At 39.8% G+C, this 27,568-nt stretch overlaps 1 protein-coding gene across 1 annotated transcript in view; it reads left to right on the top strand.

The window, feature by feature from the left end:
• Positions 1-27,568, top strand: part of LOC129762628 (uncharacterized) — a 190,159-nt gene that overhangs the window by 152,794 nt on the left and 9,797 nt on the right. The window contains exons 5-13 of the mRNA XM_055761083.1: positions 17,497-17,593; positions 17,656-18,565; positions 18,629-18,926; positions 18,983-19,146; positions 19,323-19,424; positions 25,892-26,077; positions 26,140-26,316; positions 26,371-26,932; positions 26,993-27,507. Coding sequence (XP_055617058.1) covers positions 17,497-17,593; positions 17,656-18,565; positions 18,629-18,926; positions 18,983-19,146; positions 19,323-19,424; positions 25,892-26,077; positions 26,140-26,316; positions 26,371-26,932; positions 26,993-27,507 — 3,011 coding nt within the window. The remainder of the gene's footprint in view (positions 1-17,496; positions 17,594-17,655; positions 18,566-18,628; positions 18,927-18,982; positions 19,147-19,322; positions 19,425-25,891; positions 26,078-26,139; positions 26,317-26,370; positions 26,933-26,992; positions 27,508-27,568) is intronic.

The raw sequence follows: 27,568 nt of genomic DNA, 5'->3' as shown, positions 1-27,568 counted from the left end.
ATCCGATCGATAAACTTTTACTTAGTCGCGGCAATACATACACACACTCTTTACAGATACACGGGCCAAAGGTTGTGCAGTCCACTGATCATTCAACAAGAGCCAAAGGTTGTACCGCTCATGACAACTCTACACGAACTGATGATTGCGCCGGCTAGTGACCATTCTATCCTGGATTCCTCGAGTCGAGAAAGACGCATCACGCTAGATATGGGGTACAGACTAGGGAGCGTTGCTGATTAATGGTCAGCTGCATCCCAATAGGAAGTAGCCCGTGTCGGGCACACGTATAGAGCATCGAAGACTGCAACATACCAATTATGAGAACACTTGTAATACTAACCTCGAGCCAACCGCGAGTAATCGGTTACATATTACTAACATAGTTGTAAGACAAAAATTGTCAAAATATTGGACTCCCGGCCCCGTTAGGCTAACGCCACATGTGCCTTAATAAAAATATATATTTTGGTAAAAAAAAAAAAATCTTCACCCGATCAAAATCTACTGTATCCTGACCTGACGAGCGTTTCCTCGGGTGTAAACTACGTTGAGGTTCTGATGTGAAACTCCTAGATCAATTTAGAAGAATTTTTATTAGATATAATTTTCACTAGGTTAAGGCAAATTTTCACCTCTATAATTATTCTAATCTTTAAGACTCATTAGATTTAAGCAGCATTAGGATTTACACTTAGACGCTGTATATATGGCTTAGATAGAATATTTGTAATTAGGTTATAATTCACTAGTTTTAAGTATGTTTTTTATCTTTTTAGAAAAAAAAATTCCATTTATCGTTACGTGTATATAAGGGGGCCAATGAATGTATGGGGAAAAATCGACCCTAAAATTTCCAATAGTTACCCTATACAAAATGTTCACCACCTCGAAAAAACACCCTATGCTAAATATCAGCTCGATCGGACTTAAGGAAGAGTGGCGTAAAGCGGTCAAAGTTTTTTTTTTTAAATCGAAAAAACACCTAAGGGGGGATTGAAGGAAATCGGGGCTTTAGAAATGCTAAATGTCTTAAAATTGCGTGAAACGTCGAGATCTAGTGTCATCTCGAATTTTTTTATTAATGTTGCAGACGTTAAAATTTGAGTTTTTTTGGAAACCGAAAAATCACCGGATATCGGGGTTTTCAAAATTTTTTTTTGATGCCAAATGTCTTAAAATTGCACGGCACGTCGAGATTTAAAGTTATCTTTAAATTTTTTTGTATCAAAAGTCGACTTTTCAGACGGAAAAATGACCAAGTGCAAAAAAAAAATTATTTTGACAATTTTTTTCGAGATAACAGTAAATCTGGACGGGCAATGCAATTTTAAGACATTTGGCACCAACACTTTTTTTTAAACCCCGATTTTCGGTGATTATTTGTTTAAAAAAAAAACTCAAACTTTAACGTCTGTGACACTAATAAATGAAGTTCGAATGAGCTAATATTTTGCATAGGGTATATTATCGTGCAAATCAACAATTTCGTAGCAAGTTCCGAATGAAAAATCGAGATAACTATTTTCATTTTTTTTCTAAATTCGTGAGTATTCATCCATAAATTGTTTATAACTTTGCATCTGCATCATTACTCGCTTTTAGAAAGGTAGCCCCTAAGGAAATTTCCGTGTTAATCAGGATGGAATGCTCACAGTGGAGGCCAGCCAGCTAGCGCATTCATCTATACAAAGTGTCCAATATAACTATTACATTTTCGTTTTGCTTCCATCAATTTTAATTCAAGATTTGTCTGTGGGTCCGTTTGGTCGTGGCCTACTGGGGGTCAGTTCACGTTCTCGCAAAACATTCACACATTAACCATTCGAACATTTACCATTCACACATCGGGGTTTTCAAAAAATTTTTTTATGCCAAATGTCTTAAAATTGCACGGCACGTCGAGATTTAAAGATATCTGTAAATTTTTTTTTGTCAAAAGTCGACTTTTCAGACGGAAAAATGACCAGGCGCAAAAAAAAATTTTTTTGACAATTTTTTTTCGAGATAACAGTAAATCTGGACGGGTAATGCAATTTTAAGACATTTGGCACCAACACTTTTTGACGTAGAACTACGTCTTTCATTAAGGGTGCTAAATCAGAAAACAGGTCACGTTTTTATGAAATAAAGTTAACGTTAATAACTATTTTTGCCGCGAACGGATTTTGGCGATTTACATACCAAACGAATCGGAAATTCTCTAAGATTTGTTTGATATTCTATATATTACAATCCCATAGTCTATATATGGTTTAAATTGATGAAAATTGGAAGCACTCCCATTTCCTCATACATTTGTTCTGTCCATTTGTGTGCTTTCCCGAACAGAGCTGTCAATAACGAGCAACGAAGGGGAAATCGTAAGAGTAAAGTCTGCGTGAACAATAGAAAAGAAGAAGAACGAAGGAGAATATTTGCCTAGAGTATAAACAGTGGATCTCGCTTAGGAAAATTTTCATTCTTCGTGAGGAAATCGACTGAACAACATCGTTGCTGAACAAGCTGGACGGCGAGGGATCGAATGTCTTTCTCAAAGCAATGCGGGTGTAGGAGTCATATGATGGATAAAGTAAAGTTTTCCAAGCTCCTTCTTGAAAGTTAGAGACGGATGAACTGATGAAGTTTAAAGTCTCAAGCAAGGAAGGAAGGCAAATTTTCAGTATCGTTCTGTATTCAAAGCAATGAATATCGCTTGTTCTTCCTTGTTTTGCGTCATCATATGTCTTCGTTTCGGATTGAGCTGTGGACGCGACCAAATTATTCACTCGTTGATGTCTCTGGCATTGCAATCATTAAACTGACGCCATTGCATTAAGGATCTGAGCTACACAATTGTATGGGGAATCATCAAGCTTGGCTATCATCAGCTCACCAAGAAAATAAATATTCTGGAATTTTGTCAGTGATTTGTTTTCGCATGACGGTAGGAAAACTCGCTCCACAAAGGATGACAGCTAAGCTAATCTAGACTGGCAATATTAACAGAAAGGGCTTCTGTTTAGAAGAGCGCAAAACGGAGATAAATGTGTGTATATTTAGTTGCTTCACGACATCGATATATGGATATTTGTGTACGTACGTGCGTGCATGCTTCATAGCCCGTACGTAAAAATAGTGCATCTTCGCTACCCTGAAACCTCATTGGCCCTGTAACGATGCCACAATCGATTTTTATGCTATGATTGACAATTGTGTTGTGTCGCAAATTATGCAGTTGTAATGATAAATATAAACAAGGAGGAGGGATAGCGGATAGGAAATATTTACGCTAGGGTATTAGTAATGAATCTCTGCTAAGGCAAATATTCAGCCTTTTTCCAAGCAGTTAACATTGTTTGTTTTCTATCATCAATGCATTGAACTGACGCTATGGTGAAGCAAGTGTTAATGTTGTGCACCAAAAAATAATTTGGGAAATACCAAGTTATTCAGTAAGTTATATTAAGGTATTAATTTATTTGGGCTCGCGTGCCAGTCGCAAAACTGCTTTCAAATAGGATTGCATTTGCGCTAATCTTGATCATAATGAAGCAGTGCTACTATTTTCGAGGTTGTTGAAATTACCTGATAGATTTTATTTCGTTCATTTAGTCACCAAGAAAGTAAATGTCGTTCTGGAATTTTGAATGTAATTTGGTTTCGCTTGCCGGTAACAAAACTTTCTCCACTGAGGATTACAGCTGCGCTTATCTCGAGCATGTATTGTTCTGCGAGCACAAGAATGAATCATCAAACAATTATCGTCAAATGATTCTACAATAAAAAAAAACATTTCAGGGCGACCAAACCGGTAGAATGGTTATTTTAAAATTTCCGTATCATTATAAAATAATATCCGCAGTTACAAACAAGCGACTTGAATTAAACTACAGCGTAGTTCTACGTCAACAATGCGGTCGTGTCTTGAACACAACCTCCTATAATTTTTTTTAAACCCCGATTTTCGGTGATTATTTGGTTTTCAAAAAAAAATACTCAAACTTCAACGTCTGTGACACTAATAAATGAAGTTCGAATGAGCTAATATTTTGCATAGGGTATATTATCGTGCAAATCAACATTTCGTAGCAAGTTCCGAATGAAAAATCGAGATAACTATTTTCATTGGTACCCAAAACTATACGTTTCGTTTCTTATTCGGAAAAAAACAAGTCCCAGAGTGTCGATTTTTGATAAAACAAAATTCGAGATGACACTAGATCTCGACGTTTCATGAAATTTTAAGACATTTGGCATCAATTTTTTTTTTCGAAAACCCCGATTTCCTTTACTCCTCGATAATTTTTTTTATGAATAAGGTGTTATTCTCTCTAGCACAAAAGTTCATGATAATTCTCAAAGGTTGCAACCGGTGTTGCCACATTTTAATTTGTACCAGAAGGGAAAAAATCTTTCTGATCTGTATTTTTTCATCAAAAAATCTGTACCAAAAATGTGTACAATTAGAATTATTCATTGTAAAGAAAAAACATGAAATATGTGATTCAATAAAATTTTCGAGAGAAATTTCACACGCGGAAAAATTTGTACCGATCTGTACTTTTTGACGAAAATCTGTAATCCGTACAGAATCTGTTCCAAAAATAACGAAAAAAACTGTAGCTTTCCAGATAAATCTGTAAGTGTGGCAACACTGGTCGCAACTAGAACTATTACTTCTGTTAACTGATGTGACTAATTTTCTTACATTTTAGAATTAAATTGCTATGATATACATATTAAACACTAACTCGCCTCTTTCTTGAGTAAATGATGTACCAGTATGAGTGGATAGCACATTTCATGAGCTCTCAAACTCGTTCAACACGTTGAGTCCCGTATAGATCCCTAGGAACTGACATTGATTGACATGGTGTACATAAATAGGGGTTTTTTTTGAAAAAAATCTGGGCGAAAAGCCCACTGGCACCCGAATCCATACGATTTGCCTCGTTTTACAAAAAAGACCCAAAGTGTCGATTTTTGACAAAAAAAAATCGAGATGACAGTAGATCTCGACGTTTAATGAAATTTTAAGTATTTGGTATCTGTTGCGATTCGAAGGAGTAATCGAAAGCAGGTCACTGATTTTCGACAGCTTTATTTTATTGCGCATCAAAACTAAAATATGAGCAATATGAACATGTGTGTTTTATGATTAAGTCATGCTCTTACTTACAATTCAGTGGACATAATAGAATGCCTCGACTTACTCCTCTCGGTAATTATCTTTCTACTCCTATCGTTACTCAGTATGGGTCTAACAAACAGTTTTTACAATGCAATAATTTTCCCAGTTAACTTCAGAAAAAAGTTTCTTGACGTCTATTTCACAGCAGTACGTATAATGAATGCAACAGTATCAGTTTTTGACGTAGAACTACGTCTTTCAGGAAGGGTGCCAAATCAGAAAACAGGTCACGTTTTTGTGAAATGAAGTTAACGTTAATAACTATTTTCACAGCGAAAAACTTCTGATACTTTGCATACCAATGGAATCTGAAATTCTCTAAGATTCGTTTGATATACTAAACAGTACAATCCACTAATGCCTACACAATTGAATTGAATTGAAACTGGAAGCATTCTCATTTTACCATACATTTGTTCTGCCGATTTGTGTGCATTCCCGAACAGAGCTGTCAACAACGAGCAACCGATAAACTCGTTTTTGCAACATATTTGGTTTGAATAAGCCATCCGCGATTTGAAGCCACACCACCTCTCGTTTGGTGGCCATCGAAGCAACATGGTTGCCGCAGAGTGTCGATCGAGAGAGGATTGTTTTCCTGTCGGGTAAAGGAGGAGTATGTAATAGAGTTTCTTTCCACAAGGGCCCTTCTCAGGGCTAGAGGCGGAAACCAAAAATTGAATAGAATGAAAACACAGATGCGAGTGAGCTAGCATAACACAACGAGCGGATATCATTCATGTCTATTGCTGATTTCACACACAAACACACAGTTCGATACAAGGAGAGGAAGCTTTGTGGCACCTGAACAGCATTATGATAACCTTGATCACAACGGCTGTTGGGCTTCGCTGGAATATCCCACCCTCTGATATATACTTGAGGGGTTACGACATCGGACATCCTTCAGTCAGCTGATGGCGTCATTTGGCTTTCTCCGGACGCAGGCCCATCTACGTGCAGCTGCGGTTCGATGTGGCAGAGCGCATTGCTTCATTTCTCGTTTCTGATGGACACACAGAAGACATCTGTATCGAGGGTTGCTACGACAAAGAAGAGCAGCATACGAAAATCTTTTGCGCTAGTGCAGATATTGAAGAGTATCCAAAATTTACATACACTGCATTTATTTAGATAATCGGATATTTCAAGAAAGTATACTTTCAAATTTCAGCAGGTACCCGTACTGTTGTATGTTGTGGGGTTCGATCATATCTCAAGCGGAATATAGGAGCAAAAAGGTTCATAGTTTGGGAAGGAGAAAGTCTGATACGAGTTGAACCAAATAAACGAGAAGTGCTGGTAGCTTTCCACTTTACTCGACTTATTCGAGTCTACTGAAGTAATAAAAAATTAAATAGCTAAAAAGATATTACAAAAATTTCGATGCATTCTAAAATAATATCCGAAGTGATAAACAAGTGGATTGAATAATATAATTCCGTAGTTCTACGTCGAAAACTGCGGTCGTGTCCTAGATACAACCCATTACAATTTTTTTTCCATTCATATACTCGTGACGCTGGTGATTTTTCGATTTTCAAAGAACTCAAACTTTGACCGCTTTGCGCCACTTTCCCTTGAGTCCGATTGAGCTGATATTTTACCTAGAGTGTCTGCAAGGTCTGTTTGTGTTTGACACGAGTCTTGTTCGCGTTATGTCTCTAATTCTTGATCTTCAAACTTTTTCGGTTGACCCAGACGCCTTTTGTCTTGAACACTAAAATCACCACTTTCCAAAACCATTCTCTACAAAATCTATTCAATGGTGCAGAGCCCCCGTGAGATTCCACAATCATTCGATACGCTTCAAAATACGAAGATCAAAACATCCCGCTAAATTTTAAACTGAACATTTTTAACGCAGTACAAAGTAAGCTTGTTGTACAAAACTCAAATACTTGTAAACAATGTTAGGTTGACAGATGTCGACTCTTCACGATTCATTCGCAAACGTCAGCTTTCATCGTTGACTATTTATAGCACCTTGAGTCATCTTGTGCAAACGGAACGTATTAATTTGCATATCCAATATAAATGATGGACTTTTGCATATAATTACGAGCGCTATCCGTTCTGTGGATCAAGTCGTCCATACACGTCAAAGAAAGCTGTCAGTTTCAAGCAATCACCAGAAAATTCATAGAATGAGACATTGAAATCCGTTAAACATTAATACTGAAAAACATTAGAGGAATAATTACTTTGACGAGATATTCTAACAATTTTATTTTGACATGGTTGCCATAGTGAAAAAACGTGAATTCTTTTTATTTTTCTGAATTAAGTGTTATTCTCTCTAGCAAAAGTTCATGACAATCCGCACAGCACGCAACCACAGCCACTACTTCTGTTAACTGGAGTGAACAATTTTCTTACATTTCGGTAAAATCGATAAAACAATAAATCCTTTTGAAATATAATGAAGTTAAAAATAATTTCGTTTGTTAGAGGTATACAGTCTTTGTTGGGAGCACTGCACTGAGCGCAAAAACCCCACCGGAGTTGGGAGTTAATTGAATCGAAGTTTAGTAGAGATTTAACTCTCTCAACCTTTTCTTTTGTTTTTCAAATTCCATTTGTTTGAATACCTCTCCTTTCTCTACTCAACCTTTTCTTTTTTTTCGAATTCCATTTGTTTTTTCCCTCTCATTGTTTTTATTCACACCACAGGACACATAGCTCCTGAAGTTTTCTGAAGCATTTAATAAATTTACATGTTTTCAGTGGCGGGTTTTTGCGTTCAGTATAGTGCTCCCAACAATCTTCATTTTCTGAGCAGCTCATGTTTGAAGAAGTAGAAACTGTAGAAAATATTATATTTAGTTTTTTTGCCAAATCTCTTCACATTTTTATGACATTTATACTTTACGTTTTTTCATGTTAAATTTACCTGCTAAAGGGTGTGCTACCTATTTTTTTTCGTTTCCACAAGATGGTACAAAGTGCTATAAATAGTCGACGGCGACAACTGATTTTTGCGGTATCGTCAAGTGTCGACAAATACCAAATATTGTTTACAAGTCTTTGAGTTTTGCACAACAAGTTCAATTTTTTCTGCGTTGAAAATGTCCAGATTCGTGGCGAATAAGCAGCATTTGCAAGAAGTTCTGTTTTTCTGTGCTGCATCGAATGCTTGTGGAAGCTTATAGTGACTCTGCACCATGGCATAGGTTTTGTAAGGAATGGTTTGGACAATTTAGAAGTAGTGATTTATGCTGATTAGCGACCGTCAGTTGTACAAAGTTTCAATAAAACTTAAGAGGGCAGGGGCAGAGGACGAATGATTCTGTGCGGTACTTCATAAAATGATATAAAAAATCGATTGTAAATTTGCGTAAATAATGTAATAGAATCCTATCTTGTGAAAAACGCAATCTCTGAAATGGGATCTCGGAGCAATTTCAGAGATTTTTTCTCGATGTGAAAAAAACACTTTTGCTCACATAATCTGATGGATTATCGAATGGTTTAAAACTGACAGAAGCTATCATCGCTCGGCGATTGACGTCAACAACAACAAGAATCTCGACCGAAGCGGTACACTCATAATGTACATTGATATAGGAGCGCAAAAAGTTTCAATCCCGCACGGAATTAACAGCCAATTGTGTGCAAGTCCGGATGAGCGCGGACGCTGAATTCCGGTGGGAGGAAACGATATTTCAAAGTTTATTTTACACTTTATCTTACGCGCAGTGTCCAAGCGCTCTTTTCCCTATCCAATTTACTTCTCATTTTTAGATAATGATCTGTGCCCCACCGTTCAATACGCGCGAACTTACCGTAGGAGGGCGATGAACGATAAAATTAAGAACGGAAACTTTTCCACCGGGACGTTTTCCCATTACGGGACCCGAGTAGAGCAATTAAATCGGAACAGTTACGACTCCGAGCAGCCTTCAACGAAATTGGAGTCACTTGGAGTAGAGTAAACGCTTTGATGAAAAAAAAAAAATGATAAAGGAAACGTTCTCCCACTTTATGTGTTTTTTTTTAATTCTATGCTCGCAAAAATATTGATCAATTTTCTACCCTATTCGTGGAACTGAACATGGAAAAGAACAGTCACCTTCGACAATGTCGCCACCGAAGATTCCGACATCGATGGACAAAAAAAACCCTGCGCCACAAGTCTGACAAGAGAGCAAACTTTAACTGCACCAACGGTCAAATAGCCTTGCCCGGAACGATCCGGGCTATTTGGTTCAAATTACGAGATGATTTTTTTCATTGCGGTCACGTTTCTGGCAGGTAATTTATACATTTTTTTTAAAAACTTGGACCTGGCAGCTGGGAGGCAGCTGTGGACAAACAATAGCGCACCTGATTGGAGGGAGGGAAAAGCTAAAATATTGAATGTGTCGTTTCCGCGAGGGACAACCCTCTGGCGAGGGTGAATTTCCGTGAAGAACGTTCGTTCCGTTTCAGTGATTACGAAATATACACATCTCTTCGAGGGAACCAAAGAATTTCGGTGAACAGGATAAAGCTGTGTTCGTGGGATGACAAAATTGAGATAAAAACGTTCATTACAAATCCACGCGGAATTTTGCGGCAAAATCAAAACAATCGCTAAACGCCCACTTCCGTTCTCACTTCGGATGTATTTGATTCAATTTATCATTGCAAGAGTTGAAGCAAAAAATGGAGCAATAGATGTAATAATTACGGACACGATTTATTTCTAACACGGGAAAGCATTTTTATAACTCGAAGCCTCCAAAACCATTTCGGAACCTTTTTTTATATCTCCTCTCCGAAAAAGGGTGCGTTAAAAGGAGAAACATTTAATTCTGAGAATGTCTGAAAGCAGAACAAAATTACAGCTGAAATATGGAGCGGTATTTTTGCCGTTTTATCGCGAAACATTGGGGCGTCTCCGTCTCACGGTTACGAGGGGCAAAAAAAAGTGTCGCTTCACACTGGATGTCATACATATTGGATGAGTTTCTCGGCTTCAAGGTGAGAATTTGTGATAACATATCAGCATCGTGATATTTGAATACGAAATCACTCTCGTTTCGTCGTTCGTACTCGGTGGCTCAATGAATCAGAATGTCCTTGATGTTGACAGACAGCCCAAAACTGCCGAAGAAAGTGAACTAATTATACATAAGGTTTCGAATCTTCGCCGAAGTTCCAAAGTGAAGAAGCAATTAGCTTCTTTACCAGAAAGCTAAACAGCTGGAAAAGTGTCTGTCATCGGTGGATTCAAAACTCACGCCTCTAGTCTGAGACTCCAATGCGGAGTATTGGAACGCAGCTGCGCTACGGAAAAGTTTCTCTAATTGATTTGAAACAATCTGAATGAGTGGTGATGTTCATTTAAGGATTTTAAAACGGTCTGTTGCGTTTCTCTTCTGTGTATACATTTCGATACGAGTTCATCCCATCCAATCAACACCACACCATCTCGGCCGGATGATTAAAATAATTATCCAAGTGCCAGAGCGTGTGTAAATTCAGCATTAATCCGGACACAAGAATAAACTCCCTAAATAACACCCCGTAAATCCCAGCATGACCCAAAGCTCTAAGCATCCGGTGGATCCTATTCTTAGCGTCCCAATTTAGCAAGATTAAACTTTCAAGCTTTTGAAAAATTAATTTCATGCATAAACAATCAGGAAATTGAACGAGAATGGATATATCCCGGAAGCGTGGGTCAGGCATGTGAGCGTGTTTTTTTTTCAGGAACGTGGGACACATTCAGAGAGGATACTGATTTCTTTCGCAACAGCTTTCGAAATGAAATATTTTTTTTCATTTGTTTTCGTCCTCCAAACTATGTCAGTTGTTTTAATGGAGTAACATTTTGACGTAGAAGTACGTCTTTCATTAAGGGTGCCAAATCAGAAAACAGGTCACGTTTTTATGAAATAAATTTAACGTTAATAGCTATTTTTGCCGTGAACGGATCTTGGCGATTTATATACCAAACGAATCGGAAATTCCCTAAGATTTGTTTGATATGCTATACATTACAATCCCATAGTCTGTATATGGTTTAAATTGATGAAAATTGGAAACATTCCCATTTCCTCATACATTTGTTCTGTCCATTTGTGTGCTTTCCCGAGCAGAGTTGTCAATAACGAGCAACGAAAGGGAAATCGTAAGATGTAAAGTCTCCGTGAACGAAGCAAAAGAAGAAGAACGGAGGGGAATATTTGCCTAGAGTATAAACAGTGGATCTCGCAGAGGGAAACTTTCATTCTTCGTGAAGAAATCGACTGAAAAACATCATTGCTGGACGAGCTGGGCGGCGTGGGATCGAATACCTTTCTCAAGGCAATGGGGGTGGAGGAGTAATATGATGGATAAAGTAAAGTGTTCCAAGGGCATTTTTGAAGGTTAGAGACGAATGAACTGAAGAAGTTTAAAGTTTTAAGCAAGGAAGGAAAGTAAACTTTCAGTATCGTTCTGTGTTCAAAGTAATGATTATCGCTTGTTCTTCCTTGTTTTGTGCCATCACATGTCTTCGTATCGAATTGAGCTGTGGACGTGACCAAATTTCTCACTCGCTGATGTCTCTGACATTGCAATCATTACATCAAACTGACGCCATTCCATTAAGGTTCAAAACTACATAATTGTGTGGGGAATCATCAAACTAGTCTATCATCGGCTCACCAAGAAAATAATTATTCTGGAATTTTGTGTGTCATTTAGTTTCGCATGACAGTAGCAAAACTATCTCCACCAAGGATGATGCATTAAACTGACGCTATGGTGAAGCAGGTGTCAAGGTAGTGCACCAAAATTTTTTTTGGGGAATACCAAATTGTTCAATAAGTTATATAAAGTTATTATTTTATTTGGGCTCGCGTGCCGGTCGCAAAACTGCTTTCAACTAGGGTTGTAATCTAATCTTGATCAAAATGAAACAGTGATACTCTTTCCCAGGTTATGGAGATTAACAGATAGAGTTTATTTCGTTTATTTAGTCATCAAAAAAGTAAATGTCGTTATAGAATTTTGTGTGTGATTTGGTTTCGCTTGCCAGTAGCAAAACTTTCTCCACTAAGGATGACAGGTGCGCTTATCTCGATCATGTATTGTTCTGCGAGCACAAGAATGAATCATCAAATAATTATCATCAAATGATTCTACAATAAAAATAAAACATTTCAGGGCGATCAAACTGGTAGAATGGTTATTTCAAAATTTTCGTTGCGTTATAAAATAATATCCGCAGTTGTAAACAAGCGGCTTGAATTAAACCACAGCGTAGTTCTACGTCAACAATGCGGTCGTGTCTTGAACACAACCTCCTATAATTTTTTTCTGTCAGTAGAACTGTTGTGTTTTGTATAAAAGCGTTTTCTATATTGATGTAGATCAGCGGTTAAAAACTTCGATCTTAACTTCGGTAACACTTTTTTATTCATTGAAACAAATGCTGTTTGCAATGAAGTTACCCAACTGAAAATAGTTCTTATTCCGGTTGCGCATTGCAGTTACGCTATAACTTCACCGAGCACCATTTGAAAACACCTGCCTCAGACGATTTTCATTATGTTATCAACATCTTAAAGGAATTAGCCTGCTATGACATCCGAGTCATCGGAAACTAAACTTGCGACCTATTGGATGTTAAAGTATCAGAGTCATAAACTCTTTTCTTATTTACACTCGCCTGGTTTACGTTTTCGGTTTTGTCAAAGCAAAATTGAAAACAAATTTTTACACATTTTCTTTTTACTCCACCTTTGACGTGCTTTCAGGTAAAAATGGATCAAGCAAACACAAAACTATCTGAGAGCTGTGTTCAAGTATGGAAAAGTTCATTCGCTAATTCCTCCACACCTAATTATAAATCACTCTTGTATCTGCTTGGAATAATCATGGTGAAAAGAATGCAGCAAACAATCGTGAGATGGCACGATGAATCATTTTTCATGATCCGACCATCTTCATTCGGGACTGAGAGTGAACATAACAAAACAAAGAGTGGAAAACAGCATGAGTACTCCTTTGTAAGGATCGCATGAAACAAAATAACGAGTGAGCCCAAATAGACTCAATCTGCGTGTATGTATGATTTTATTTCACCTTATACTCTTTTCCTTGTCAGCATTCAAGTGCACTTGACTCTACCTTCCCGCTCACCAATAACTTGCGTTAATATGGTCTTTTGCGTTGACTTAGATCGTTTCGTACTAGAAACAAAAAAATGTCATTGCAATAGTGCACAGGGAACAACTCGATTTCAAGTGAGAAAAAGTTGCATAGTTGTCCCATGTTTCAAAATCATCAAGTGAGAAAAACGCAACCAAAGTTTTCCAGCATATTTGTCTACCAGAAGATTTAAGTACTTCAGTTTGGCAATACACCGGGTTTTTATGAGCAGTAAACTATTATTTAATGAAATGTGAAGAGTTCCCCTCAATTGAATCAATCCAGCTTGATAACGGTTCGAAAATACATGGTGTTACAGTTATGCCTAGAATAACAATATGGGACAATTGAACTTGATGTTGTTTTTTTGAAATACTGGGAACAAACAATAAGTATTTTGGCGTTTTTACGATAGATTATGTATATAAACACCGTTTTATGAAGAAGGGAGTTATCTGCAACACCTTTGCAGTATATAAATCTCATTGTTATTAGGCATTCGCTAACAAGGTGTACACGTATTATGTTAAACTTTTTTCTTATTCGTTTGAGAACTAGTCCGTTCTTCTAAACCAAAAATGAGTGCAAAATTCTTGTACTTGAACCGATTCATTTATTATGAATTTACAAATAATACCTAGAGGGGCAGTTATGCTTAGAATATCAACAAGGGACAATTGAGCTTGATGTTGTTTTTTGAAAAGCTGGGAACAAACAATAAGTTTTTTGGTGTTTTTCCGAAAGATTGTGCATAAAAACATCGTTTTAGAAAAAAAGTGTAAATTGTCAAAAAGTAACATGGGACAACTATGCGTAGAACGGCAGTACAGCCATCTATGGAAAATTTAACGGCGAATCGTGACTGCAGGAATAATGTTTGATTCTTGTTCCGAAAACCATTCATTTTACACATTATGATCATTCCGTTAACAAGAATTTATTAATTACTAGAATCTGTTCCAAACGTTGCATCAGAATACTACTCTAACTTTGTAAGGCTTGATGAAAATTATTTCAGGAATGTTTAGTAAAGAAAACATATACAAAGGAAAGTTACGCTATTAAAGATGTTGAGGTCCCACTTGAGAACGGTTTTCGAACACGGCGAAGGGCTCTGGGTTCAGAAAATGTCTGCTGTTTTACAATAGAGTATCGAGGGTGAATTGCAATTTCAGTCTCTGAATATACAGCCATTCCATGCCAAACCGATGTAGTGGTTCTCAGATTTCCGTGTAAATTGGTATTTTTGTTCTTCACCGCCAAAAATTAGACCCGTATTTTTTTTTATTTTTGACGTAGGATTACGTCTTTCGGGAACATATTGGGGTACAAATTGAAAATCGAAAATCGAGCACATCGTGAAAATTGTCCAATTTCAAACGCCTATTGCTCGGTCATTTCATAATGGATTGATGAAATTTCTGCGTCAATCGATTTCGGCACTCCATAACAATTTTTTATATTGAAAGAAAAACATATGTCATGAAACTATCTATCGAACAATTGAAAAATCTCAACCCCCATCCTAACGGAAATACCCACTTTTGATTGGTCGAAATTGATGACACATGCGGCGGTTCCCTAACAGAGACATCAAAACCAAGCTGCCTGGGGGAAATCGATATTGCAAATACATGAAAGTAGGGGGAACTTTTGTTTTTATCGAAATGTATTCTCTGGCACGGACATCATAATCAAGCTGCCTGGACGAAATCGACATTGCAAATATATGAAAGTCGGGGGCATTTTTATATTGCAAGTAAGGTGAGTGATACGATTAATTCTAGCAAATGAAATTTAAATTTGGAACTTTAATGTCATATCAATGACCGATCGTGTATTGTGGAACATTTAGCACAAGTGTAAGTGTGAAATTGTATATGGTAGCAGTTGTGTTAAAAATGACTTGATATATGAAACGATTCACTTAAATTTTCATAAATAAAAACCAAGGTGTGTTCCCGCTCGAGAACGGATCGTTTGGTTGAAGCTGTCTGTTTTGTTGTGTTCATTTCCACCCAAGGAAAGTTTAAATGGCGGTAAAATTGGAAAAGAGAAGAAATATTAGAAAAAGTGATTGCTCTACAAATAGTATTAGGTGTTGTTAGTCCAATTAAAATTCGCATTGAGTTGAATAAACACTCAGAAAGTAAACATTATAAAGGAAAATTACCTTTTCCATTTCAAATATGTTTTCTCTATATTAAAGTAACATATTTTTGCTGATGAGGAGGCATCTCGTCTAGGATCACAGAGGGCGATTTTCATCATATCTCGTTCCACTTTGGTATCTTTTATCTGATACGCATCATCCAACGATTGTTTACCATCTTTTGGTCATCATTACTTGGTAAAGACTGATGAAGTGAACAAACAATACTCAACAACCAAACAAAACGGCCCTTTTCAGGAGGCCACCAAATCATTATCAAAGAGTTTAACGATATAATTCTTCAAACATATCCAAACTCAACAGATAGCCTAGCGGAATGCGGTTGTGTCTCGGACACAACCCTCGAGTGACTTTTTTCATTAGGGTGACCATTTCCATTTTAGGGTGGCCCAAAAAATCAACTTTTCCCCTTTTCTTCAAAAATTCATAACTTTTGAAGTACTGTACCGATTCCGATGATCAACACAACAAATTAAATGCAATAAAGTAGTATTCTTTGAACAAATATTACACTTGCAAAAAAATGGGTTTTGTTTTCTTAATTATTGATTGTCTTTGTTATTTATAGTCTACATGGGCTCGGGACCAAAAGTGCTATATTTTCTTACATTTTTTCTTGAAAGCTTTTTCTACATAACATATCTAAAAATTAGAGAGGGGTTATTTTTTTGTTCTTGAATTATGATTTTTCAGAATTAACCGATAGTCCGAGAAAACAATTTTTATCCCTTTTGTTTCTGTTTTATTTTTTTTATAGTTTACACGGTCTCGGGACCAAGGGCGCTATATGTTTTATAATATTTTTTGTAAAAAAATGTTTTTTTACACAACATATTCAAAAATCAGAAATACCGTCATCCGGGGGGTAAATTGATCACCAGGGTGAAATTGATCAAACGTATTACTGAATACAAACATGAATTGTCAGAGGTATTATGCATTTTAATTTTAAACTTTTTTAATCTGACATGTTCAATAATTGTCTGAAGGTTATTTTTGTAAATGGCCCTCAACGAATCACTTATTAAATTGCATAAAAAAAAATTTCTGAATAGCATTTTCGTTTCCACCAGTTTACCTTAACACCAGTACTGATTTTAAAAATAATTGGGTATGCATCAACAAAAACCTTCGGAAATATTCACGTTTTTCTGATAATTTTGATCAATTTGCCCCCGGTTTACGGTACGATTTTTTTTTTTGTTTTTGAATGATGGTTCTCCAAATTTAAGACGTTTTGGTTGCGGTAGCTTATTGAAATAGGCACCCTCAAAAAATAAAAAAAATAAATAATACTAAACTATTAATATATAAAAATACTACTACTATCTATATATCTTTGAAAAAAGACCTGTGTCTGTTTCATGTTTGTTTCGAGCATGTAGTTCTGATTCTTACTCCAATGAAACCACAATCGATTAATACGTTTTTTAAGTTATTTTATAGTTCGTTATACTTCCATGAATTATATTCAGTTGCTTACTTTTAATTAATAACAATGAAAAATTCGAATTTCGTTATTTGTGTTGGAGTATCAAAAATTACTCTATTTAGAGGAGGCTGAATTAGATGACTATTAAAATATAATATAGACGAAGAAAACATATTTTTTGAGTTTTTCCATTCTATCATACCCTCTTCTTCAAATAAATGCCAATAAATCCTGAAAAAAAACACTATAGTAACATTACAGAGAAGTTCAATTTTCGGTCTGTGACACAGTGCGCGAGTATATGTGTTATGATTTTACGCGCGAGTACAGGAGGGTTAAAAAAGTCAAAATTATAAAACAGTTCATCGGTGGAAAGAAAACAGTATCGGATGGCAAAGGTCACAGATGGGTGTTGTTAAATTAACTCAATGAGCATTGTTTCTGAAATTGGCTTCTTTATTATGGTGAATTAAAATGTGAATGAACTTTCGAGCACTATGTGCGAGAAACGCGTTCAGAAAAAAATATAAATTCAGTAAACGTTAATTTTGTTTCGAACTAATTATATTTCAACTGTTTAAATTGTTTTCGCAGATGGAGGGTTTGGTACGTGAAATGCAGGATCCGGAGTCTGGTGTCCCAGTGCGCAGTCAGAAACTTTTTCTCACCTCCATCCCTTCTGCGTTTATGGGTAATTAATAACATATATTCTTATCCCAATATGTATACAAATAACTTTTTTTATGCCATCAGGTTACGATCTGGTCGAGTGGCTGATGGAGCGGTTAGGCATCGAGGAGACGGAAGCGTTGAACATTAGCAACCAGTTGTGTATGCATGGCTACTTCTTCCCGGTGTCAGACTCGAAGACGCTGATGGTAAAGGACGATTCGTCGCTGTATCGCTTCCAGACACCGTACTACTGGCCGTGGCAGCAGAAGGCTCCGGATAACATCGAGTACGCAATCTACCTGGCGAAGAGAACGCTGAGGAACAAACAGCGCCATGGGCTGGAGGATTACGAGGCGGAAGCGTTGGGAAGCCTGCACAAAAATCTTAAGGGAAAGTGGGATTTCATCACGATGCAGGCCGAGGAACAGGTTCGGCTGGCTAAGGAGCGGAAAAAGGGCGATAAAATTGTTGGTGATTCCCAGGAACGGGCCTACTGGCGAGTGCATCGTCCCCCTCCGGGACAATTCACTCCACTGGAACCTTGCCCTATTCCGTCACGCGATCGCCAGGGTAAACCTCGGAAGCGTACATTGGAGGATTGGCAGCGGGAAGTGGAGATTTTGAAAGCTTCTCTCGGTCGAAATCGGGTCAAAATGTCGCAGGCTTGCGAGAGTCTTGTCACTTACTACGAGACGTTCAGTGAGTACGATCCGGCGATGCAACCGCCGCTGCCATCGAACCCGTGGGTGAGCGAGGACGTGGTCTTCTGGCAGATGAACGGTCCAGTTGTTGAGGTGCCAACGGAGAAACGAGTTAAGAGGTGGGGTATTTCGATCGAGGAAGTGGTATCCGATCCGACCGGACTGCAGGAGTTTACTGCCTATCTAAAAAAGGAATACTCGCACGAGAATATTCGTTTCTGGATGGCGGTGAACGATTTGCGACGATCGTCACACTCGCAGATCCCTAGAAAAGTACAGGAGATTTACGAGTCAGTTGAATACTCGGAAGTAATTTTTTTGAAGATATTTCTAATGGTTTTATACACTTTCAGAGAATTTCTCGAACCTGGCGCCCCGTGTGAAATAAACATCGATGGAAAAACCATGGAAAAGGTTCAGCAAGAGCTCAAGAATCCCTCCCGGTTCGCGTTCGATTTGGCTGCCGAGCATATTTATATGTTACTGTTGAAAAAAGACTGTTACCCGCGTTTCATTCGATCCGAACACTACAAGAGTCTTATGGCCAACGCTATTCAACCGTCACAGAAAAAGCGTTTCTTCGGTTTCGGTGGAGGGGCGAAAAAGAAAGGTTCAACTTCCACCGCTCCTAATCCATCGTTGCTGACACAGGTAAATCGATTTTATTGTAGAATTATCATCATCTCATTCACGCGGTGATATTTCAGCCTGCTGGTCAAGCAACGGGTAATGTGAACAGCCTGTCGAAAAGACGAGGAAGTGATCGAAGCTTGTCTGGTTCGGCACACGAACTTGCCGTTTGTGGGGTTAAGGATAGTACTAAAGTGCCACACTCCCATAGCCAAAGCAATCTCAGCGACCTTCCCTACAGGTAAGTGATATAGGATATGCTAGTAAATATGTGCAGAGTATTCTTCTATTTTTTTGCGTTCGATTATCATTTCTACACGAGTTATCGTTACATCGGTTCCGTTCGAGCGGAAGCGCAGGGTGGAGGAGCAGTTGTTGCAACGCAATGATTTAATCTTTTACCTTGTATTCTCTCAGTGTCTCGATCTACAGAGGTGACATGCCATCCGGTAGCTATATCGGCCAGACGGCAACCGATTCCACACTTGTAGGAGGAAACGAACAGAGATTTGGAAAGCAGTAAGACACACGTGCGCTCATTAGGGCGCAATCACTTCCTAACTCTGCCTCTGGGAATATAATCCAGTTTGATGAGACTATGGAAATGTCATTGCTCTTCTATCCTCCTTTCTCTCGCTGTGTTTTGTACCCACCCACGTCGTTCAATTATATGGCTCTCAGTTTGGGGACACTATCGCATATTTTTCCCGTTCATTTTTGTTTATATTATGTGTTTGGTTTAGTTGTTGCCTTAGCTCGATACTGCTTTCGGTCTTACGTACACCGCCCAAACCTTTGTATTATAGGTATTTTGTTGCGTCAATATAAGTGTTTGCAGATTCTTGTTTTTCATTTCCGAGTAATCTTTTATCGAAAAACGTGTTTTGTTCTTGTCAATAGCAATCCATTTTTTTGGCGTCACGTTTTGACGAGATAGCTCTCTGAAGAAACTAATTATACACAAATCATTTCGTTTGCTTTCTTCGTGTTAGTCTCCTTAATAAGCACATGTATGTATACTGCACATGTTATATAAAAACACCACAGGAACACAAAAGATTCTATAAGCTTCAGTGGGCAATATTGTTTTATATGAATCAAATTGTGCCTAATTTTGAAATTAATATGTACATTAGGATGGATTTAGGGGTGCCAAAGCGCGCTTTTTGATCCTCAAAAATCTTCCAAGGAGGGGGGGGGGGGGGGGGGTGGTAAAGGAAATTTAGAAAATCGATTTTTTTCAGATGCCAAATGAAATAAAAATGCATGAAACGTTGAGATCTGGTGTCATCTCGAAAAAAAATTTGGGCGAAAATCGCCCTTTTGGGACAATAAGAGGCAATGAAGGTATGGAAAAAAATGGAATTTAAAGAACCGACCATGTACATTTTGTTTTTTGGTCCAAAAAAAAATGACTTGTGCAAAATTTCGGCTGAATCGGACATGATTTAGGGGTGCCTCTGCTTCTTGACGTTCCATGAGATCGCTCCTCCCTGTATCAAGAAAACATAACCGGTCGTGGATTTCCGGTCATCCGTATCTCCTCCCCAATCGGCATCGCTGTAACCAACTATTTCCGCTGGACCGCTTGCCAAGTCCTCTAATCTCTTCGTGGTTGTACCCTTCAGGTACCGGATTATCCTTTTCACCACTTCCCAGTGTGGGCGGCCAGGGCTAGCACTGTACTGGCTTACAACGTTAACGGCGAAAGCAATATCCGGACGAGTGACTAGAGCTGCGAAAGATAAATACCCGATTGCTTCTTTGTATGGAACTGACTTCATTTCATGCGTTTCGGATTCCGTCTTCGGTGCCATCGACTTGTCCAACTTGATGCTAGGATCTGTAGGTGTTGCAACTGGGTGAGCCTCGGCCATACCGAAACGATCGATGATGTCTTAGGTATAGGCTTGTTGATTCAACCACAGCTTTCCTTCTTCACGCTTTCTCGTGATTCTGATCCCGAGACAGTGATGCGCCTCCCCGAGGTCTTTCATTAGGAACCGACTGTGCAGATGAGCCTTTAGTTTCTTCTTCTGCTTTCGATCGTTTGTAAAATGGTCACAAACATCATTTTATCCTCATGAACACACCAGTACAAGCAAGGGTCTACCCTCGACCACTTCAGTCCGAACTCATGCAGCACCTCATTCAATTTCAGGCCATACAGCGCCTTCTCGAGTCTGAACATTTTTCCGTTTTCCGCTGCGAACCCTTCTGGTTGCAGCATATAAATCTCCTCATCCTTCAGCTCGCCCTGAAGAAAAGCTGTGACTGGATCCATTTGGTCGATGTCCAAATTGTACCGCACTGCCAGAGCCATCAAGTATCGGACGGTCGCGTATCGCACGACCGGAGAATACAATTCGTTGTGATCCAGACCAGGTCGTTGAGAGCAGCCCCCTCACCACGAGTCGGGCCTTGTATCTCTGAGTCCTCCTGTCGGGACCTTTCTTCGTTCGGAACACCCATTTGTTTCGGATTGCTTTCCGCCCTTCAGGCAGATATGCGAGCACCCATGTCCTGTTCTCGCTAAGGGAAGTGATCTCTTGTCGCATCGCCACCATCCAGCGATCTCGGTCGGGTCGTCGCAGAACCTCTTCGTAGCTCGTCGGATCATCCATTATATCCTCATCGCTCGTCGTATTTGAGGTTAACTGAGGAGAATGGACATCACCAGGAAATGAACTGTAACTAACAAAATCACTGTACTTGCCTGGACAACGGCTGCGTTTCAACTCCTGCTGCATTTCATCAGCTGGTCTATTCAGTTGCGGTGGGAGCGCATCATCCGCTTCGCTGAACATCGCTGAAGCTTCTTACCCGTTTGTCTCTCCGCCTTAGCCTTGAAGGATTTGAACGCTCCAAGTGCTTGATTTTTGTGCTTCAAAGAATAAACCGCCACGCACTTGCTCGTGTCATCCAAAAATGTCACAAAATAACGACTTCCACCCAACGACGGAACCTGTACTGGACCGCAAAGGTCGGAATATACCAAATCCAACAGCTCCTCAGCTCGTGACTCGCTGCTGGGAAACGAACGCCTCGCATGTTTGCCCTTCCAGACAGATAACACAATTCTTTAACGTTCCGGATTGAAAATCGATTCCATCCGCAATTTGTTCAAGCTTCTTCAGCCCACCTTCGTGAAGATGTCCAAGACGTCGATGCGAAAGTTCAACTCCGCTTACCAGAGATTTCTCCGATCGATTGACTCTGTACAGCCACCTTTCTCGACACCGGTGGTAACCAGATCGCCGTCTTCATCCAGAACTTCACATTTGTCCTTGGTGAATATAACGGTTTTTCCCTTTTTGCAGATGCTACTTACGGATAGCAAATCTGTAGCTAATTCCGGGATCTTCAGTACTCCGCTGACATCGATTTGACCATCGTCACTGTTCAAAACGACGGTACCCTTAGCCACGGCCTTCATGCTGGTATTGTTCGCCGTTCCGACATCATGGTTCACCTTCTCTTCGTTCACAAACTTCTGCTCCGTCCGTGCCATGTGGTAAGTGGCACCCGAATAAAAAAAAACAATTCACTAGTAATCACGTCTCCCATTGCGAAAAAGGAAAACAGACCCTTGTTCTCCCTCGGCTTCGGTTGCTGTTGCTTTTCCGGACACTTGGCAGCAAGGATGCAAAATTTCGAAAGAACATGTTGAAATCGAAAAGCAATTTTTATCAATGCAAAATATCTCCACCGACACTCTTCACATGTTTCTATTGCGGTGCAGCTGTGCCTATGACCGCTGGCTCACCATCTCGTTTGTTTTGATATAGTTTTCGTTCCATCAACAGAAATATCAGTTCATTCTCGATGTCAGTGAATGCTCAAGCCGAAAATATCACCTTTCATTGCGTCCTGGTGAAATTTTCGTTGGTCATACACCCATAAACTCAGCACTCAAATGTGCCGTTGCCCATCGATGTGTGTGCAATAAGCGGCACAAAAATGGGACCGGGGCTAGAAACATACCAGGAAAACATACACACGAACACGCGTTTAAACGTCTGACGCGGTGTCAGTGAGATGATATTTCCTTGTATGGAATTTTGTTCCCTTCCACTGTCAGCTGATCGAAGATGCGTATGAAAATTTCGGGCGTAAATTCTCAGTGAGACAGTGGAACGAATGAGTGTGGGGAATAATGCAAAAACCAAATGTTCCACGAGACGGAGTGTCGGTTCCATGTTCCATGGTTTTTGACACTTGAAGCACGTTTTCTCGTCGACCTTCGCTTTCACCATTGTTGTCTTGAATCTTCTGGAACCCTGCTTGACATACAACGCATTTTCGTCACTGCGGTTCATTGCGCCCCGTTCGATCTTCACATCCTGAAGTATCTTGGACTTCACTGCATCCGCTGTCAGCGCAATACCTGACGCCTCCAGTCCCATTATCATCGGATCATACTGTTCCGGCAAGTCCATGAGCAATTGTCGCTAGCTTGTGACTTGTGCTCATCAGCTCATCAACATAGGCTTCTACACTGGAACTGTTAACAAGACGTATCGAGGTGAATTTTCGTAACAATCCACTGTAATATCCGCTGACACTGCTGCTTGTGCTTCGTTTCACCACTAACGGCTTCCCAACATCCTTCACGGATCCAAATCATCCGCATCGCGAACGCCCGCGTCGTGAAATTTTCCCTTCCGCGTAACTTGAATGAAACTATGGCGTTGGCAACTAATAACAATCCTTAGCGACGCGTACTACTATGCTACTACGATTACATTAGCCTCAAAGCACTCAAAGTTTTGATTTTTTCATCCTCGAAAATCTTCCAAGGGGGGAGCAAAGAAAATTTAGAAAATCGAAATTTTTTTTGATGCCAAATAACTCAAAAATGCATAAAACGTCGAGATCTGGTGTTATCACGAAAAAAAAAATTTTGGTCGACTTTTTGGGACTTCGCCTGAGTGGCCAAAAAATCAAAACTTTGAGTGTTTTGAGGCACCCCTAAATCATGTCCGACTTAGCTGAAATTTTGCACAGGTCATTTTTTTTTGGACCAATAAACAAAATGCACATGGTCGGTTCTTTGAATTCGATAATTTTTTTTCCATACCTTCATTGCCTCTCAGGCTAAGTCAGATTTTCGGCCAAAAATATTTTTTTTGGATGACACCAGATCTCGACGTTTCATGTCATTTGGCATCAAAAAAAAAATTCGATTTTCCAATTTTGGAAGATTTTCGAGGATCAAAAAACCAAAACTTTGAGCGCTTTGAGGCACCCCTACATCATGTTCGATCGAGCTGAAACTTTGCACAGATCATTTTTTTGGCCAATAAACAAAATGTACATGGTCGGTTTTTGAAATGCGATGATGATATTTTTCCCATACACCCATTGCCACCCTAATATATATTCATATAGTCCGCATAGTTTTACTAGCTACAGCGCTCCAGTGAGAAACAAAAACTCTCTCGTTTTAGCTCTTTTCGCATTTGCTGCTCTCCGCAAATGGTGACCGAATGAGGATGTAATTTTTCTTGTATCATTTCTCGTTCTGCACTCGTCTGTGCAGTGGTTTTCGCTATAGTAGAACGGGACGATATATGCGGTGCAAACTTGTATGTAGGCTTCGAAAATGGTGTGCGATGTTTGGTACAGTTCGGATATGCAATCAACAGTCTTCGTTCCTCTCTTTGTTTAATCATTTAATGTAACACAAGTGATTACTGTCGTTCATACAAGTATCTGAACGATCCACCCATGTTTGGTTATATATTCGTGAGAGGTTACTTGCATGACACATTGTGTATCATTCGATATTGATCGATATCCAAACACTGATGGCTTCCATTGATGCTAAAAGTTATCAAACAAGTTTCCTGATGAGACTTCCTTCCAGTCAGAATAGGTAGTCATATATCGGATATCATATTCGATTTAAATTACAAAGAATTATTTTTCGAAATAACCCTCCAAGACCCAAGTTTTTTATTTATCCAAAAAATAAACTATTCCACTTTTATCTCAAATTTCCGATTTTCAACATAAAATACTCCTAGCAGAAAGCTGCAAGCATAAAAGCAATGTGTATGTATGATAGGTGAAAATATTCTGAAGACGTTGTAGTGGGGGTGAACATTGAAAAATTGAAAATAATGTCTGAATAATTTGAAAAGAGAATCCGTGAAGCCCGTGAAGCGGTCTTGGGCTGTAGAGGGTTAAGCCATAGCCTTCGCAATGAAAATAGTTTATCTGAATTTAATTTCAATTAAAAAATCAACGCCTTGAAAAACAAACCCTGTATTATAGTACATAATATTGGTTTAGCTAGTGCTTAAATATTCCTTTTAATTGCTAGAATTATGTTTTCACTATTATTTGCTTTCGTATTTTTCTTTTACACGATTAATGAATATTTCTTTCTGTTGCTTCATTCCCCGTTTCCAAAGATACCAAGCCAATCTTAGCATTTCCCCAAATTCACGGAAAGTGGCCATAATCCACCAGCTCACTCACCAATTTTGTTCGATGTGCTGACTAACCGTCCTGGACACGGATCCTGTTGTTGTCGATGGAAATCTTTACACCACGCGATGTTCGGCCATCCGACTTACCCCTCTCTTTCCACTGTCTTTCTCTCTATATATGTGTATGTGTGTGTTTATGTACGCGCAGCTTCATCTTTGTATCCTCACCAAAAAACCTCAATAACTCGGTAATTTTGCTCCACCTGCTGCTCTGTTCTAATCCTTCTTCGCGGAAGCGCAAGAAAAAAAAGCCAGAACATCAATCGAGATTCGTTGTATTTCTGCTATCATCATGCTATTTTCGGTCACCGATTATATACCCTCATTTAGCTAACTGTTCCCCAGTCGCACCGCCACGTATGACCCTCGTGGTGTAACTAAAGTGCCTCCGAATGCTCCGGATTCGGTCTTGATTCGGAGTGTTGATTTCAATCTGCAACCGTTTCGCGACTCATTGTCACATGCTTTTCTGCTTTCGATGCTCAACAGGGAGGTGAGCAACAAACCGCTGGGTACCACCCTGGAAGTAACCCTGGAGGCACCCGGAGGTTGTGCGGTATGTCCTTGGGATGCACCACCGACATCTCAGCCGTCAGCAGCGAAGGAGAAACCGGCCGCAGTATCTGTGTCCGTCTGTCCGTGGGACGATGGCGACGCCAAGTTACCTCCTGTCAGGTTGGTCATGTTTGTGTACTAGAGAGAGAATCTTCTCTGATCAGAACAGTTTTGTCTTCTAGCAAATCGAAACCATTGGAAGCCGTCCGCTCGTCGACCGATATCAGCGAGGTGTCGGAGCGCATGAAGCGCTCCTGTGGATTGCGCCAGAACACGCTGGACTGCGACTTTCACAGTACCAAACGGCTAGCGCCGGTGGTGACCGAGCAGCGGAGAGCTTCCATGACGATGGCACCGAGGTGAGTTCTTTTGGTGTTCGTGGGGTTTTTCCTTTCTCACGATGTTGCTCTTAGGCTATCTGACCTACAATTCTTCCTTCGGGCCAATTCGACTGGCGAGGAGCCGGCTAATAGCGAGCAGTTGTCCGGGAATCCTCCGCGGAATATTTCCCAGGGTTCGCTATCGACTAGCTTCGAGGAGCGGGAGGATTGCACACCGACGCCCACCGTATCGGACGACAATCTGTGTAAAGTGAAGAAGGGGAGCACCTCAGAGGTGGTAGGAGTCGTACCGTCAAGTGATGTTGTTGAGGACAAATCCACTAAAACAAATTTGAACAATGAACGTGGTAGTGAGTGTGCGTGTGGTGGTTTAACACCAACAAACATTATATTAGGGTGTGAAGTGAAGCGTAACGAGGAAACTGAAGTGCGTGTGGGAACCGGTGGTGGCAATAGTGGGGCGGTGGGTGGTCAGGTTGAAGTTGGAGCTCGAAGAGAAGCCAGTGTCAGTGAGAAACAACCACCTACAATCAGTGTCTGTTTTGCAAATTCTACAGAGGAAGAAGGTCTTCGGGAGATTTCTTCGCAGGCGAAAGATAGATTTTTGGAGGAACAAAATCAGGAAACAGAACAGGTATACACTATTCAATCTCGTTGATTGGTTATTCAATCTCCCGATATCTCATCCCACTAGGCTAACGTCACCAGTGAAGAGAACGAAGACGAAGTCGCGCGATCAGCATTTGGGCCTGATAAGTTGTCGGATCCATCGCACGATATGTCCCCGCTGGCTGAGGATGATAACTTCTCGGAATCGCTGTCGCAACAGAACCAATCATCGTTGGAGCAGGTCGAGTACGACATCAACATGGAGAGTGATCACCTGGCACCCGGGTGCGTGGCTCCAGCGCCCACACCTGCACCTTCGATCGCTCCGCTGGCCGAAGTCGAGATGGATCCCGGCGATGACGAGCCGGAAACGGAAACCGATCAAACGGAAACGGTGACGGTTCATGTTACCACCAGGGAGAAGCAGGAACAGGAACCGGAAGCATCGGCCGGAGCGACGGTGGTGATTATCGAGGATCAGGTTAAGCGAAGAAAACGAAAGGAACGCAAGGATCGAGACAGAGAAACGGTACAGCAGCAGCGCAGCGAGGAGGAAAATAGCGAGAAGAAGGGAAACGCTGTCTGTCCGTGGGATGACGAGTGAGTTCCGTGTGGGGTTGGCGCCCAGTTGAGGGCCGGAGGTTGATGACTTTTTGTTTCG

Source organism: Toxorhynchites rutilus, chromosome 1 (assembly GCF_029784135.1).
Source record: "Toxorhynchites rutilus septentrionalis strain SRP chromosome 1, ASM2978413v1, whole genome shotgun sequence".
Lineage (NCBI taxonomy): Eukaryota > Metazoa > Arthropoda > Insecta > Diptera > Culicidae > Toxorhynchites > Toxorhynchites rutilus.
The sequence above is the reverse complement of the archived record's forward strand: the minus strand, read 5'-3'. Positions and strand labels throughout refer to the sequence as shown.